At 34.7% G+C, this 17,378-nt stretch overlaps 1 protein-coding gene across 7 annotated transcripts in view; it reads right to left on the reverse strand.

The window, feature by feature from the left end:
* The window catches only part of LOC127977000 (protein mono-ADP-ribosyltransferase PARP6), a 24,552-nt gene continuing 7,174 nt past the window's right edge, over window positions 1–17,378 (reverse strand). Inside the window, exons 6-27 of one of the 7 annotated variants that reach the window (XM_052581608.1) lie at window positions 17,139–17,262; window positions 15,928–16,005; window positions 15,329–15,423; window positions 15,191–15,251; window positions 15,023–15,113; window positions 14,877–14,943; window positions 13,745–13,894; window positions 12,417–12,567; window positions 12,084–12,215; window positions 10,375–10,470; window positions 10,212–10,304; window positions 9,015–9,140; window positions 7,638–7,703; window positions 7,350–7,417; window positions 7,221–7,269; window positions 7,034–7,143; window positions 5,132–5,204; window positions 3,337–3,406; window positions 2,894–2,973; window positions 2,760–2,823; window positions 2,420–2,504; window positions 1–1,572 (exon numbers count right to left, since the gene is read on the reverse strand). In XM_052581608.1, the coding sequence (XP_052437568.1) occupies window positions 1,470–1,572; window positions 2,420–2,504; window positions 2,760–2,823; window positions 2,894–2,973; window positions 3,337–3,406; window positions 5,132–5,204; window positions 7,034–7,143; window positions 7,221–7,269; window positions 7,350–7,417; window positions 7,638–7,703; window positions 9,015–9,140; window positions 10,212–10,304; window positions 10,375–10,470; window positions 12,084–12,215; window positions 12,417–12,567; window positions 13,745–13,894; window positions 14,877–14,943; window positions 15,023–15,113; window positions 15,191–15,251; window positions 15,329–15,423; window positions 15,928–16,005; window positions 17,139–17,141 (1,911 nt within the window). In that variant the 5' untranslated portion in view covers window positions 17,142–17,262 and the 3' untranslated portion in view covers window positions 1–1,469. Of the gene's footprint in view, window positions 1,573–2,419; window positions 2,505–2,759; window positions 2,824–2,893; window positions 2,974–3,336; window positions 3,407–5,131; window positions 5,205–7,033; window positions 7,147–7,220; window positions 7,270–7,349; window positions 7,418–7,637; window positions 7,704–9,014; window positions 9,141–10,211; window positions 10,305–10,374; window positions 10,471–12,083; window positions 12,216–12,416; window positions 12,568–13,744; window positions 13,895–14,876; window positions 14,944–15,022; window positions 15,114–15,190; window positions 15,252–15,328; window positions 15,424–15,927; window positions 16,006–17,138; window positions 17,283–17,378 lie in introns of those variants that run through there. The other 6 variants (XM_052581611.1, XM_052581609.1, XM_052581605.1 and 3 more) reach the window with 6 other exon arrangements.

Here is a 17,378-nt window from a genome sequence, read left to right on the forward strand (position 1 = left end):
TTGTGCAAAAAAAACCTCTCTTTATTAATTCAGTTCATCAGGATCAGTTCATACAGCGTGAGCAAAGAGAAACAACCAGAGAACGCATTCCTCCTGTCCTTCATTATGTACAGCCTCCTTCAGGTCCAACACAGATCCAGAAGAAAAGGTGCATGAGGCGAGAGAATCAGTGCAGGACCCTCATCAAATCATTTACAATCCCACCAACACCAGAGAGATCCAACAGAATCAGCACAAACACCAGAAGTCAAACACCTGGACACAACACATCTGATTAAATCACTGAAATCAATCATATACTTCTTTTTTTTATTTTATTAAAATTCTCTCTCTTTCTCTTTTATGGAATATGGTATAAATGATTTATCCATGCAACACCTGCCATGCAGGTTAACACATAACTCACTAGCCACACTGGCAGGTTATGATTAGTAAGTTATGTTTAGAATATTACAAAAACAAATCATAAAGATGATCACAAACTGGACGACAAGTGGCATGACATTTCAATGTGCAATGCATTTTTATTTGACTTGATTTTATTTTTACGACATCCACAAACAATGAGTGACTGTCATAAATCAATCAACAATTGCACGATTCAGAATTAGATTTAATAAATCTAAGTTCTCATGATCTGGTTTATTACTCATTTTTGCTTTGGCTCGTTCTGAATGGCGTGCAACTTTTTAATTAACCTTTTTTCTGATGCATGCATTTTTATTTATTATGCATCTACTATAATCATTTTTAAAGCCTTTTGATGCAAAGCACATCAAGACGAGACGATTGCAACTTGCATTGCACGCTAACTTTTTTTGATTTCAGCGTTTGCACACTTTACTCTTATTGTAACGTGTGGAAATAGAATAAATAATGTGTCCAAATGTTTGACTGCTAGCGTGCATCTTCCTATAAAGCCAGAGCTCTGTGGAAATCCCTCTCAAGCACTCGGGAATGTCTGAAATAAAGCTTTCAGACGACGTCACCAAAAAGCATAAACATGAGAAACGACGTGTCCCCGTCCTCTCAGCGGAGCCGAGCAACAAAAGACGGGAAATTAATGTCAGGAGGAAACTCCATCTGGGATATTAATACATGTCATCATTCAGAAAGAGCAGCGGAGGAGAAAGATGAAGAAGATACGAACACAATAAAACGCACAGGTTCATCATCTACTATCCAGAGACGCAAAAAAACACAGTAAACATTTGAAAGGAGTTTCTTGGTTTTACGTGTACAGATATTAAGAGTGACAGATGTGACATCACACTCTGGTGAGTTCCGTCTCGTCCAATCAGGCGCCCGTCTGCTTTTGATTGACAGCGGCGGCGGCGGCGGCTCTGTGGGAAGTCAAAGGGTTGTGGGCGGGGCTTATCCTGAAGATTTCCTTCATCTCATCCCGCATCCCTTGCGAAAGACAGGAAGAAAGAAAGCAGAGATGGACAGAGCGGAGGAAAGGAAGGCCCTCAGCTGGAGTAGATCTGGGTGCCGATCACACGCATGATCTCCTTCTGGATCTTGGGCTCCTGTGTGTTGATGTTTGCGTCTCCCACCTGACCGTCCTCATACCTGACACACACATCACACACACAGCTAATACTTGAAATTACATCGCTCATCTTCTGAAAGTAGACTATTAGTGCATTCATTTTGCATTGAAATGAAATATAATAACAGATGAAGAACTTGAAAACAAATCAAAATTAAACATGTTACATTGGCTACGAACTGAAATTAAATAAGTTCAAGTATTAAAATGACTAAAACTGAAACTGAAATAAAAATTAAGCTAATATGAGATCAAATAAAAATAAAAGCTAATCAATAAATTCTAAAAAATTCATAAACAATACTAAAAATAACACTAGTAACTAAAGGTAACTAATTATTTTTATATATATATAGATATTAAGTCAAAAAAAGTCAAATAAAGCGTCAAAATTAAGTGATTTTTGCTTAAAATTAAAGACAGTGGGGCAAGAAAAATAATCTTGTGTTTCTTTTGAATGAAGTTTATTTTTCTGACCCCAGAAACTGTGGAATAATTTCTCATTTCAATTTAGTTTTACTTAATGTACTAAAATAACAAAAACCAAAAATGAAATTAATAAAAATGATTTAGATGTACATGAACTAAAAACTGCAAAAAAAAAAAAAAAAAATTAAACTAAAATTACAAAAATAAATGGAAAATCAAAAAATTTAAATTAAATTAATACTGCAATAGTGATATTAAAATAAAGTTATTTAATTCTAGCACACAAAATACATTTTAAAAAAACGTTGATCATCAGAAAACAGCCTTTTTACATGCATAACATTTTATGACAAGTTCATAATAAAAATAAATTGAGATCACAAGAGAACAAGAGAGTGCAAGTGCATGGCCTCAGTGGGCTTCCGTAGAGACACTCACACGAAGAAGAAGCGTGTGCAGACGTGGTCAGACACCGGACACACCCAGATGTTTCCATGTTTCTGCAGATCTTTGGATGTGATCACTGTCAGCACAGAAACACAAACACAGTCATCTCATACATCACCATGCAACCCAACACAAGAGAATCGATCATGCTACATGTGACGTAAGGTTCACATTTTTCAAAACTGAGATTAATGCATCATTGACAATATCAATATCATGTGAAAATCTGGAATCTGAGCGTGCAAAAAAAATCTAAATATTTAAAGTCGTTCAAATGAAGTTCTCAGCAATGCATTTCCAAACCTGACAGATGAGATCGGAGGTGTTTTACCTTCACAGAGAGCGATGCAGTTTAAGTTCCTGCTCTGGAGGAAGCGTGACTGTATGGGTCGACTCTGTTGAAGGACACATAACAGATGAATGCTCCGAGACGGCCAGCACAGGGCACATGTTTTAATGTCGTACCTGTGGCAGTGTGTTCATTCGATTATATCGCTGCACTAACTCATCTTTAGTGGGCATGCGATGCTGGCCCTTCCCCATTCCTGAACACACACAACAGCAATCATCTGATCTCATATACATCTCTTAAAGACATGTAGCGATTTAAAAATATTGAGGTATTTGCACTGCAAAAATAAGACAAAAATTAAAAGTGGAAGAAATCAACAAAAGGTAGATTAGCTTAGACTTTGCTAACGAGGTAAAAGTATGTTGTTTCAAGGATAGTTTTAGACGAAATACTGATCGCTTGCACTGTGGAAAGCAATTCAGCACATACAACAACAACAACAAAAACATCCCAGATTCAAAAAGAGTGTCCACACACAACATATGAATCAGAAAACAGACTGAGATGTGATGAGGAACCCACAGAAAAACACAGAGGACACGGGTCTGGATCCTACCTGAGTATCCAAAGGAAATACTGGAAATGGGGCTCAGATAGATGCCCTTCCCGTACGCTGCTCCGTGCAGCTTTGATGAAAGAGAAGAAGAAGAGGAGGAGAGAGTTACACGCTCCGCACACGCTCCCCGTGAAAGAAGAGAAACACGTCAGAAACGCTTTCACATCGGAGCTGTGAGCCGGAGAATCACAGCAAGACACAGACGTCTGATGGGATGCATTCAGTGAATGAAGAAGAAAGCGTCGTGGGAGATGGAGGAAAGCGTGAGGAAACAACAGGTGTGATGATGATGATGATGATGATGATGATGAATATGGTTTCCAATGAAGATGCATGAGCATGCATTATTAACCTACAGTCTCATGAGAGACGAGAAAGAAATGCATGACATCACAAGCACCAGATGACATGAAAAGGACAGATATGGAATTGAAGAAATATAAAAAGATCATTGCAGGAGGATTTTGCTGGTAAGCTTCATCTTCGGTGTTGAACACAAACCCTCATCAAACACCACTGATCTCACAGTCTTCAGTGAAGTGCATAAAGCAAAGCTTGAGAGACAGATTTATTCATCTGTTCACAACAGGATACTCCCATCTAACAGTACAATGCAACTTCACCTTTCATTTCCAGTGTGATGAACGAAACGCAAGTCAAATCTGCCATGATTTGTAACATTATTTGATCAGTCTGACAAAAGTGCATTCATTTTTACACTAAAAAATGCTAAATAAATGTATTTCCAGCATGATAAGAGGATGCCACTCACTGAACACAAATCTAAACATTCTTAAAAAAAGATACAAAATATCAGTACAAAGACAAGTCTTATTTTTTTGAAAAACTTAGAAAATTGTACACTTGAAAACAGGAAAAAATATTGACCTTTCAGAAAATAAAACTAGTTTTCCTTTTTAAATTAAGTCCATTTTTCTGACCCCACTAACTGATATTTTTCCTTGTTTTAAATATAAAAAAACTTAATTTTAATCCATTTGATAATTTTGACTTTTTATGTCATTTTACTTCAAGTAAATGTTTCTTGAATGTTGAGATATTTGTACTTGAATAAAAAAATAATAATAATAATTTAAAGGAAAATTTTATAAGAAATAATTTAGCTAAGAATTAAACATCCATGTCTACACTGAATTGAATTAAAAATGCATAATAAATTTTTATTTAAAAAATGATAAGTGGATGCCTCTCATGGCGCTGCACAAAACAAAAAAACAAAACAAAAATGTTTTGTTTCCTAGTACAAATAATCTTAGATCAAGATGAAAAATTACAACAAAAAGATAAGAAGTTCTCTTTTCTGATCATCAAATGTAAGTGACAAGAAAAAAAAAACATAAAAATATTATTTTTAATGTAAATATTATTTTTATTTTTAAGTGACATAAAAATAATCTTTTGTGAATTTTGAATTAAATTTATTTTTCTGACCCCATTCGATTGGTATCTTCATGTCATTGTTTATCTCAAGTAAATGTATCTTGACGTAAGAATGTTTAGATATCTGTTCTGGAAAACAAGAGAAAACTACTGAAAAAGGAAACGAGGTTTGAGTGAAACAATGTTGCAGATTACTGTTTGAAATGTTGCAATGTTTCCCTTCCTACTCCCCCAGAGTCAGCACTATACAGCACACACTGTGAAGTAACGCAGCCAATCACATCCATCCATCCTTTACTACAGGAAGTAGAACAGATCATCTGGACGTCAGAGAACATGAGCTGTCCAATGAGGAGCTGCGTCTGAGGTCAGCTGACTGATGGCTTATACATACCTGCAGTTTAGTATAAGAAGCATTGACCAGTCCGTTCCTCAGAACCGAGTGCCAGTTCTCAATATGGGAGCCACTAGAGAGAGAAACGAGTGATGATAAAACAAGAGAAAAAACATCCCACAGACCAAAATAACACCGAGAGACATCCTAGTATCATGCTTGTGAGTTTTGGGATGTCAAAATTCAGTTTTAAAAGCTTGACTGAAAAAATCTGATGACCTGTGCAGTATGATGTAACGCAGCTGTTCGCTGAATCTGGCATTGGTGTATTTTTAAACACAGACGTCTGGAGATATTTCTGAGTTATGCTAGTCTTTCGTTGGCTGTTTTTGAATGACTTTTATTTCTCTCAAGTTCTAAAAGTGTAAATGTGTTCATAAAAACAGCACAGAAATAGCACAAAAAAACCTGACGTGTTTTCCAGGGGGGGTGTTTAAATTTATACCACATTTATAAGTCTGCACCCGATATAACCCTGTCATTATTTTTGATTCTCTTGATATTATTTCTCTGTAGGAAAGCTCTGAATAGTAACCTGATCAGCAGCTTCTAAATCTGATTTCTTGGCTGATTTAAGGTTTAAAACTCATGTTTAAAATTCATGTTTTTTTCTAAAATGAACAAAATTTAAACTTAAAAAAAAATATATAAACATTTTTACTTTATTGCACGACTTTGCTTGTTGAATTCAATCAAATAAGAAAAATATAAAGATATATCTCAACAGAAGATCAGATGTGTGCTTTGGGATACTTTGGACCTTTTTTCATGTAAAATGCAGCTATTCTAAAAGTAATGATCTTTAGCACAAAACAAAGAGAGAGTAAAAAATACAGTTGCTACACTGAACCATGCACCAAAATAGAAACCTCCCATTATATTAAAAAAAGAAAATTTTTGTTTACAATCAAAATGTGGTTTGAAATCTAAATCTAGATTGCATTTAAAATGTAATTTGCAATCAAAAGTTAGTTTATATTTAAAATAAAAATTATACCTAAAATGTAATTTGCAATTAAAATTTAGTTTGTATTTAAAATGCAGTTTGCAATCAAAATGTAATTTGTATAAAAAATGTAGTTTGTGATATTAATGTAATTTGCATTTATAAGTAATTTTCATCTCAAATGTAATTTGCAATTAAAATGTAGTTTGTATTTAAAATAAGATTTGTATCTAAAATAACATTTGTATCTAAAATGTAATTTGCATTTAAAAATTAATTTGTATCTAAAATGTAATTTGCAATTAAAATGTAGTTTGTATTTAAAATAAAATTTGTATCTTAAATGTAATTTGCATTTAAAAAGTAATTTGTATCTAAAATGTAATTTGCAATTAAAATGTAGTTTGTATTTAAAATAAAATTTGTATCTAAAATGTAATTTGAATTTAAAAAGTAATTTGTATCTAAAATGTAATTTGCAATTAAAATGTAATTTTTATTTAAAAAGTAATTTGTATCTAAAATGTAATTTGCATTTAAAATGAAGTTTGTATTCAAAAAGTAATGCAACATGTGGGGTGTTGATGGCGCAGTGGATGAGACACATGCCTTTGATGTGAGAGACATGGGTTCGAATCCACTGTGAGACACCAATGTGTCCCTGAGCAAGACACTTAACCCCTAGTTGCTCCAGAGGCGTGCGACCTCTGACATATGAGCAATTGTAAGTCGCTTTGGTTAAAAGTGTCAGCTAAATGAAACGAATAAGAATGTAGCACTCCATCGCTTGCATTTCCTGAAGGCAGTTTTTTTATCATACTGGAGACATTATAATTTATCGCTTTTGAAACAAAACCAAGACTGCATTTATTCGATCAAAGTCCACACCAAACTGTCAATGCAACAGTCATGTGTGTGTGTGTGTGTGTGTGTGTCTGCAGGTCACTGAGACTCACTGGAAGGCGAAGGTGCTGCCGTAGAGCTTCTTTGCGGTGCGAAATCGAGCTTCTTTTGCAGGCGGGCTGCTCAACAGCAGAAACTGATGAGATGTGTGCATGAACTTCAGCTGCTATACACAGAAAACACAGAAGTGTAAATGAACAGATGCAAGCTCATAAAAGTTAGAAAAAGAGTTCATCTTACCCTACTGAGCGGCAGCTTCACAATATGAGACCTGTTACTGGATATGATCCTGCAGAGATAGACAATAAACCATCAGAACGGCCTGTGGTAAAATCAGTGTAATACCCGGCCTGCTGCTAATGAACTCACCACTGCAGTAACGGATGAGCCAGAGGATCCAGTTTATCCATCTGCTTCTTGATCTCTAGATACGAGCCCTGAAATACAGATACAGCTACAGAAAAACACAACTCATTCACCAATATCATTCTTGTTTCAACTTTAATTCAGTCTTTGTATGATTTAATAATACAAAAGATTTAAGGATCATTCTTTGGCAAGGAGACTGACTAAAAGCTGTCTAATTCTGGACAATAAAAGAGATATGATGAAATATTAAATGAACAGATTTGTTTATCTTGCATTCTGCCACAGTACCTGCGTCATTTCCCGAATAGACATCACACTGTCTAGAGCTTTCTGCAGACGCTCATAATTCTTCTTCTGTTCGGCACAGGAGCAGTGCAATAATCACACACACACACACACACACTCATGCATGCGCATGCACACACATGAACACACACACGCACACACACACACACACACATGAACACACATAGGCACACACGCACGCACACACGCACATGAACACACACACACACACACACACATGAACACACATACGCACACACACGCACACACACATGTGAACACACATACGCACACACACGCATGAACACACACATGCACACACACACACATGAACACACATACGCACACACACGCACACATGCACACACACGCGCATGAACACACACATGCACACACACACACGCACACACATGTGAACACACATACACACATACACACACACGCATGAACACACATACGCACACACACGCACACATACGCACACACATGCACACATGCACACACACACACGCATGAACACACACATGCACACACACACACGCACACACATGTGAACACACATATGTACACACACGCATGAACACACACATGCACACACACACATGAACACACATACGCGCACACACGCACACATGCACACACACACACACACACACATGAACACACACATGCACACACACACGCACACATGAACACACATACACACACATGCAAACACACACGCACACACACGCACGCACGCACATACACACACACACACACACACGCACGCACGCACACACGCACACACACACACACACACACACACACACACACGCACGCACACACACACACACACACACACACACACACACACACACAAGGAAGGAAAGGTTTGATCCAGGTTAAAGTTGAAGTCGTGTTGATTTGAATGTTAATACACTGCAGAAAATAATTTTCTTACTCAGTGTTTTTCAGTACAAACATTACTAAATCAAGACACATTTACTTAAAGGGGTCACATGATGCGGCTACACATTATTTGGTGTATTTGGTGCAATGAAATGTGTTTATGTGGTTTGTGGTTCAAAGTAGTTCAGTAGTTTCCCACATTATTGTTTCTCCTTTCTGAAACACATCGATTGTTACAAAGCTCATCAGTCTGAAAAGCGAGGCGTACTCTGATTGGCCAGCTATCTAGTGCGCTGTGATTGGCCGAATACCTCAAGCATGTGACGGAAAGGTTACGCCCCTTGCTGCTTGTATTGTTGTCTATTGCTACAAATATTCCTGTAATACTGATGACTGCTTTTGAGCTCGAGGGACACAGATGTGTCTCGAATCGTTTATACTGATGAGTAACAGATCAAACTATAGCTCATATGAGTGCAAGACGGTCACCTTCGGGTTGAAGGCGAGGGTTTTGGGGTCATTGGGGTCGACCACAGATGGATACGGCTCAAAGATGATGCTTTTACGAGGCGACTCGAGAGCAGCGCGACACATGGCCACCAGCAGATCCACCACCTGAAGATCAACATCACACCACATTTACTCTGCAGACACTACACCGCACCACACAACACCAATGAATGGAGCTTTTGTCTAATTTCATTTAATAACTTTTAATTAATAATTTAATTAATTTCATGCATATTTAATTTTGTAGTATTTAGTATCACATTAGGTGTGCATTAATTGTTTTTTTTCTAATTTAATATTTTTTTATTTTATTTAATTTCAATTGTTAATGTAATCTAATTAAAAAAAATTCAGCTGTACATATACTTTAAATCTTTAAGCTTTTTGCATTTGATCACCTTTTTTTCTAATTTAATTGAATACATTTTAATTTAATTTAATTTGTTATTTAATGTCATTTTATTTTTCAAATTCACTACAAACACAAATACTCTACACACGAGCACATGAGACGAATGAATGGAGCTTGTGAGTAATTTGATAATTTTTTTATTTAATTTAATTTCATGCATATTTAATTTTGTAGTATTTCTTCACATTATGTGTGCATTAATTCTTTTTTTGTATTTTTCTAATTGAATATTTTTTTTATTTAATGTAATTTAACTTATTAAATCTAAAATACAGCTGTACATATTATGTAAATATTCACTTTATCACTTTAGGAGTTTTTCTTTTTTCTAATTTAACTGAATAATTTTAAATTTCATTTCATTTGTTATTTAATGTAATTGTATTTTTAAAATTTTCTACAAACACAAATATTCTACAAAAACTAATGGAGCTTTTGCCTAATTTTATTTAATAATTTTCAATTTAATTTAATGCATATTTAATTTTGTAGTATTTCATCACATTAGTTGTGCATTAATTATTTTTTAAATTTTCTAATTTTATATTTTTTATTTATTTTAATTTGTTAATGTAATTTTATTTAAAAAAATATTCAAAATACAGCTTTACATATACTTTAAATATTAAAGTTTTTTGCACTTTATCACTTTAGGTGTATGTTATTTTTTCTAATTTAATTTAATAATTTTTTATGTAATTTCCTTGGTTTTTTAATGCTATTTCTTTCTTAAATCCACTACAAACACAAGAGGAATGACGCACCTCAGCGCCGGTGGCCACCTCCTCGGCCGCTCCGGACATCACTCCCAGCGTGTAGAAGGAAAACACACACAGCTCTCTCGTGCAGACCGCAGGCTGGCGGGAACAAACCGACCAATCAGAGCACAGAACCCAGCTTTAGGCGTGAGCAAAAGCTGACGCTCACCTTCAGCATGGATCCGTTCTGGAAGACATGCTGCTCGTCACACACCACGCAGTACTCGTTCAGAGTAGGGATCCGCTGCTCAGAGTATTTCATGATCTAACGGAGGAAAGACAGAGACGAGGATGAGCTGCTGACGGAAGATCAAAGAGAAGCGCACCGCAATCACAGAGCCAATCACGAAGCTGTTGTGTAATATGATGAAACAGCATTTCATTTATCTTTTCTAACTTTATAAATGTCTTAACTGTCACTTTTGATCAAGTAAATGCATCGTTAATCTCTTTAATAAATCTTACTAACCCCAAGCAGCACAGATGGGAACATCAGGGTTCATAAAATCACTTTTAAATGAATGTGAATGTGTCCTAAACGTAGCTGTGCTGTATAATGCTATATTGTGAATATTACTGAAACATCTTTCAGCTGTGGTTATTCTTCACTCTGTAGCACAGCCTCTTAAAGCTTATTACTGTAATAACAGCAAGGTAATGAAATAATTACAGGTTTATTTACTACATAACACAGCAGCATGTTCCTTTTGAACTAAGAACTGCAAGAGATTTAAGAAACGAGAGCCTTTAAAGAATGAAAATCTGGAAAAAGATAAACATACAAGTGGTTATGATGGTTAAACTTACTTATCACATTTAATTAAATTTTTAAGCATAAAAAATAAAGATGTACATTTTTGTAAGGAGCATTAATCCTGTGCTTCATTAATGCACATTAAAGTTTGTCATTTTATCAACTGAATTTGATTTTGAATAAAGCTGTACATTATTTTATCACCTTAGGTGTGCATTAATTTAGTTTTTTATCCCCTAATTTATTATAATTTGATTTAATAATTATTCATTAATTCTGTTTTTCTTTCTAATTTAATTTTCAATTTGTTTTAATTTAATTTAATTATTTTATTTTTCAAATTCTAAATGCAGCTGTACATTACATTAATAAATATTTAAGTTTGTTGTATTATCACCTCACCTGTTTTTTTCTTCCTAATTTAATTTAATTTAATTTAATTTAATTTAATTTAATTTAATAATTCTTCATTATTTTTTTCTAATTTAATTGAATAAATCTTCATTAATTCAGTTTTTATAATTTATTTAAATTTCATATTTTTTTTATTTTATTTCATTTAATTTATTATTTACTGTAATTTTATTTCATTTTTCAATAAGGTTTTTAAGGCGTGCATTAATTCTTTCTTTTTTTTCTTCGTTTCAAAATAAAGATGTACATTTTTGGTAGGTGCTGTAATCTTCTGTGTCATTAATAAATATTTGCATCTGTTGTATTATCACCTTAGGTGTACATTATATCTGTTTTGTTTTTCCTAATTTAATTTGATTTAATCTAATGTAATTTAATAATTCTTCATTATTATTTTTTTCTAATTTAATTTAATAAATCATCATTAGTTCCGTTTTTTCTAATTTAGTTAAATTTAATATTTTTCTTATTTAATTTATTTTTTCAATAAGGTTTTCAGTTTTTAGGCTTGCGTTAATTCATTTTATTTTTTATTTTTTCAGAATAAAGCTGTACATTTTTGGCAGATCAGCATCATCACGATTGTGAACTTTTATGAGATTTCCGCTCTGTATTTAGCTTCACTAAGACGCAGCCCTGGACATGCACGCATGTGATGTTGGGATGTTCTCTGGGAAAGGATGAAGTGATGCGTGTCTCTGAAGCTGTACCTGCACGAGGAAGCCGTACTCCAGCGTGGGGATGTTCTTGCAGTGTCCGCCCGCCTGGGATGAGAAAAACAACTCAATCAGCTGGCGGGTGGTAATCTGCGCAGGGGCCCTGCCCGCCGGGACAGCCACAGTCTGATGGGTTAACGGAGACAAAGCATTATGGGAAAGATGCCAGCCAGCCGTGTTAGGCGAGGGGGGTGTCGGAGGGCTGGGATGAGGGACTGTGCATCCATGTTTAATCTGGAGGTCCTAGTGAGGGGTCACAGGGATGGAGAAGCGAGGAGAGAAAGTTCGGAAAGGAAAGCGTGCAGTCGGGGAAGACGGGATGCTGACCTGGCTGTTCGGAGGATAACTAAACAGCTCCCCCTTGGGGTTCTTCATGGTACAGGAGATGGAGCGGTTCATGAGCCGGGTGACTCTGAGCTCGGGCACATTCAGTTTGCCTTTCAACACCGAGTCCTGGATCAGGGGGAAACTGGGAGACCTGGAGCCAAGATGGAGGCCACAGCCAGCGGATGAGTTCACGCTGGAATTAGCTTAAGTATGCTTGCCGACTAGCAGAAAGCAGAACTTGCACTGCAAAATGACTTCTTCTTATTTAAGTACCTTGGTCTCATTTTCCAATACAAACATTTTAATGAAACACATTCACTTCAGTAGCAAACTGATATAAGAGACTAAGACTTTTTTTGTATCTTTGGTTAAAACTTGAAAAAAGTAACTGTCAGTGCCAGGGTCAATAAAACTAAACACACTAGTTTTTCACATTCAATTCAGTTTATTTTTCTTGTTTTAAGCTTAAACTCACTTCATTTTCACACATTTTTCAACAAAACAACTTGATATCTTTCATTATCTTGCTTCTCAAGTAAATAAAAGATCCAAGTCTTTTTTTATGCATCAAAATAAAATGAGTTTTTGCTTAAAAGCTTAAAACATTTTAATGGTGTCAGAGAAATAAATTAATTTAGTTTATTTTTCTGACCCCACCGACAGAGCTTTAACTCACTTTATTTTTTATAAATATTTCACAAATCAAGCCATAATTTCTTTTGTCGACTAGTTTCCTTGATCTTTTATTTACTTGAGAAGCAAAATAATAAAAAAAATGCATCAAAATTTAATTCTTTTTTGCTTAAAACAAGACAAAAAACTAAATAGAATCTGCCAAAGGGGTTAAATGGGGCCTTAAATTAGGCTGATTTTTCTGATTGCAGATACTCCACTTTAATAAAGCTCAACAGTCGGGCTGGGGAAGCAAAATCATCATTAAAAATCTCTTTAAAATGAATCTTCATTAAACTAAACCTTTCATTGAAGACTTAATAGTACATGACAATCACATGCAGCTCAAACAGCATTGCATCAGCAACAATGCATTGGTTTCAACAATGAATGCATGAAAATATATAAATATATATAGCTTGAATGCAAGTGTACACAACTGTGCATAAGTGTGTTTGCCAAATGCATGAACGTAAATGTAATGACAATACATCATTTCAAAACTAATCCTGTTTAACTGCAGAATTCCTGAAGCTATATATGATATATGATAGTTCTCTCTAGAGAAAACCCTTCCAGCCGATCGCTGTTGAGCTTTATTTCAGATGCATCAGTGTGTATGACGTGTGTTTTCGTATCAAACGATAGGGACGTACTTGGGAATCGGGGAGAAGATGCTCAATCCTGCTCGGAATTTCTTGATGGTTCCTCCGGCTTTGAACCAGCTGTGCCGCTTCTCCTGCTGGGCTTTGAGGAACTCATTACTGAGGTGCTTCCACTGCTGCGACGTGAACGTACTGAGGATCCTGCACACACCAAAACAAGCTTCAGCTTCATTTTGAACGACAGAATGACTCGTAATAAAACTGATTGTTTTGTTTCAGTTCTAGATGCTGATTGGCCAGTCAGGTGTTCCACTTGTGCTTAAATACACATAATAAATACTGCATTGAAAATATTTTTTTAATACTTCTGCTCATCAAGACTGTATTTATTTGATCTAAAATGCTGTAAAAAAATTTAATAATATTATAAAATCCAATAGCTAGTTTCTATGTGAATTTGTTTTCAAATATAATTTATTTCTGTGTTGCTCCGCTGTATTTTCAGCATCATTCCTCCAGTGTCACATGATCTTCAGAAATCAGAATAATATGATGCTCAAGAAACATTTCTGATTATTATCAATGATGAACACAGTTGTGCTGAGCAATATTTCTGTGGAAACAGGATGCATTTTATTTTTCAGGATTTAAAAAAAAAAAGGCTTGTCTTTCCAGGCAAAATATTAAACAAATTATTTAATTTAGATGCATTTTCTAGATAAGCATAGATAATTTGTCATGTCTCCAGACAACAACTAACACTATAAAAAAAACTAAATGAAGTGCATTTTGCTTAGAACAAATACAATTATTATTATTAAGTAAAATATTCTTAAAACAAGAGTATTTCACTCACCCCACGGGCAGATCATTTTACTTATTTTAAGCAAAATTTACTTAATTTATTTTTTTTTACCTCTAGAAACAAGACAAATTATCTCAAGCCATATTGCTTTTCTAGTAAATGCATCATAATTTAAGAACTTCTGGATATTTTAACTAGAAGCGAGACAAAAATACAAAGTAAGATGAGCCTTTCTTGTACCACTTATTTAAAAAATAATTATTTATTTGACTTTACTGTCACTTTTGATCAACTGAATGCAGCCTTGCTGAATAAATCAACTATAAAATGAGCAAATCTTTCTTTTAATTCAATATGAATCCCAGTATGCTGACTCACTTCTTTAGCTGAAGGCCCAAGCTGAAGCTTTCTTTATTGGACGGCTGAAACACCTCCACAGACGGCTCTGCAGGAGTAAACACAATAAAAGCAGTGTAAAGTTAATAAAAGGCCTGCAAACACACACAGACGCTGAGGTCTCTCACCTGGTCCATCCAGGTACTGTGAAAGAGAGAAGCGAAGGCGTAAGACGATGGGCTCGGTTCGGATCACCTTCCACGCGGTCGCCACCTCCTCCTGCAAACACACACATCACTGTATTCACACTCTGTGCATGAAGCCCAGCAGCTTGAACAGGAAGTGTGTGCTCTCACATCCAAGAAGCTGATGTTGATCTGCAGGTCGATGTCCACGTCGTCGATGGTGCCGTACTCTCTGTGAAAGTGAATCGGGTGTGAATCGGGTGTGAATGCACTGATCTGAATCAGAAGTGGAGCGAGGGTCGTTCTCACCTGACGGACACAGCGCTGTCCGTGTAAATGTCTTTTACGGCCTCGATGTCTGCGTCCAGCTGTGGGTGACGGTACAGGTCAGCTGCACAGCTCCCCTACAGGTGCACAGCGATATTACACAGTATTTACTATATTTGTAGCAATAGACAACAATACATTGTATGAGTCAAAATTAATTTCTCTTTTATGCTCATGTTCCATGAAGATATTTAAGTTTCCTACTGTAAATATATCTAAACCAAATTTTTTATTAGTAATATGCATTGCTAAGAACTTCATTTGAACAACTTCAAAGCTGATTTTCTCAATATTTAGATTTTTATTTTATTTTTTGCACGCTCAGATTCCAGATTTTCAAATAGTTGCATATATGAACCGAATATTGTCTGATCCTAACAAACCAAAGATTAATGGAAATATTATTTATTCAGATGATGTATACATCTCAGTTTCAACAGAATGACCCTGGTGACTGGTTTCGTGGTCCGTGTCAAAGGCAACATCACTAACATTAAAAGAACTTACAAAATGTCTAAAGGTAGATTTAACTTGTCATATATCTTTACTAAAAGAAAAACAAATGTACGAAAGTGTTTTACCTGAATCCCGTACAGAAACTGCTCCGGTTCATTCTCTCCGTCCGATTCTTCATCCGTCCAGCCCTGGCCTTTAACATCCTGAATACAACACACACAGTGCTCTTTTATAGTATTTATTTATTTATTTATTTGCGCTTTTATTTGTATTTTATTTTATTTTTTATTTTATTTTTTATTTTATTTAAGTTTTAAGGTTTCATTTTAATTTTATTATTTTTATTATTTTTTTTTTATTCTTTGCTTTTTAATATTTATTTATTTTTTTATAACTATTTTATTTCAGTTTTAGTTTCAGTCATTTTAGTACTTCATCCTAAACTCATTAATTTCAGTTTAAAATGTTTCTATCTAATATTAAGATTTTAACATCCTGAATACACACAAACAGCTCTTTTACATAATTTATTTATTTATTTGCACTTTTATTTGTATTTTATTTTATTTTATTTAAGTTTTAAGGTTTCATTTTAATTTTATTGTTATTATTATTTATTTTTTATTTATTTGGTTTTTTAATATTAGTTTTTTATTTTTTATAACTATTTTATTTCAGTTTTAGTTTCAGTCATTTTAGTACTTCAACATAAACTCATTCATTTCAGTTTGACATTTTTCTATCTAATATATACATTTCATTTTATTTCAGCATTATTTCAATTAATAAAGACTAATAGTTTTTGTTGTAGTCAAACATGCACATTTATTCTGGATTTTTTGCTGAACAAACAGTGCTGATAATCACTTCAATAGTTCATTATTTTGATTTTATCTAACTTTAAAAACACTGATAATTAATCATTTGGCATTCATTAAACAAATGCAAAATGAGACCAGAATTAAAAAATAAAATAAAAACACCTATAAAAAAGAATATGCATTTAAATATTGATTCCTTTTTCAGAAAATGCAACATTTCTTCATGTTCAAGATAAATCTGAAATGTTGCTTGGTGTTTTATTGTTTAGAGTACAGTGCTATAGTCAATGCATTGCAGAAACATTAGGAATAAATGTGATCATCTGTAATGACGGTCAAATTCCTCTTTTCAGTGACTGTAGAAGAGTTTAGATTATCAATAATAATAATTTGCATCATAAAGCAGCTTTCTCACATTCACAAGCAACAATGCAGTACATTATAAGATGAATCCTAATGAATTTGCAGCTGATGTGAGGTGAACGCAGGCCGTGTGTGAAGAAGTGTGAGCTCACCATTGGCTCGGGTGTTCACAGACGCGTCTCTGACAGGAAGAAGCTTTTCTGATCCATTTCAGCTCAAACCACAAAACACAGGCACTCTGGGACGACAGGAGACGTCTTCAGTAAGATGAGCTCTCTGGACAAATAAACAGATTACTAGACAAATCATTTATCAAAACCACAGAGAGCTCTCTGTTTAACTCAACACATGACAAATCATTGTGCACCTGCAGATTCAGGAAATAAATCACT

Source organism: Carassius gibelio, chromosome B18 (genome assembly GCF_023724105.1).
Source record: "Carassius gibelio isolate Cgi1373 ecotype wild population from Czech Republic chromosome B18, carGib1.2-hapl.c, whole genome shotgun sequence".
In the NCBI taxonomy this organism is placed as follows: Eukaryota; Metazoa; Chordata; class Actinopteri; order Cypriniformes; family Cyprinidae; genus Carassius; species Carassius gibelio.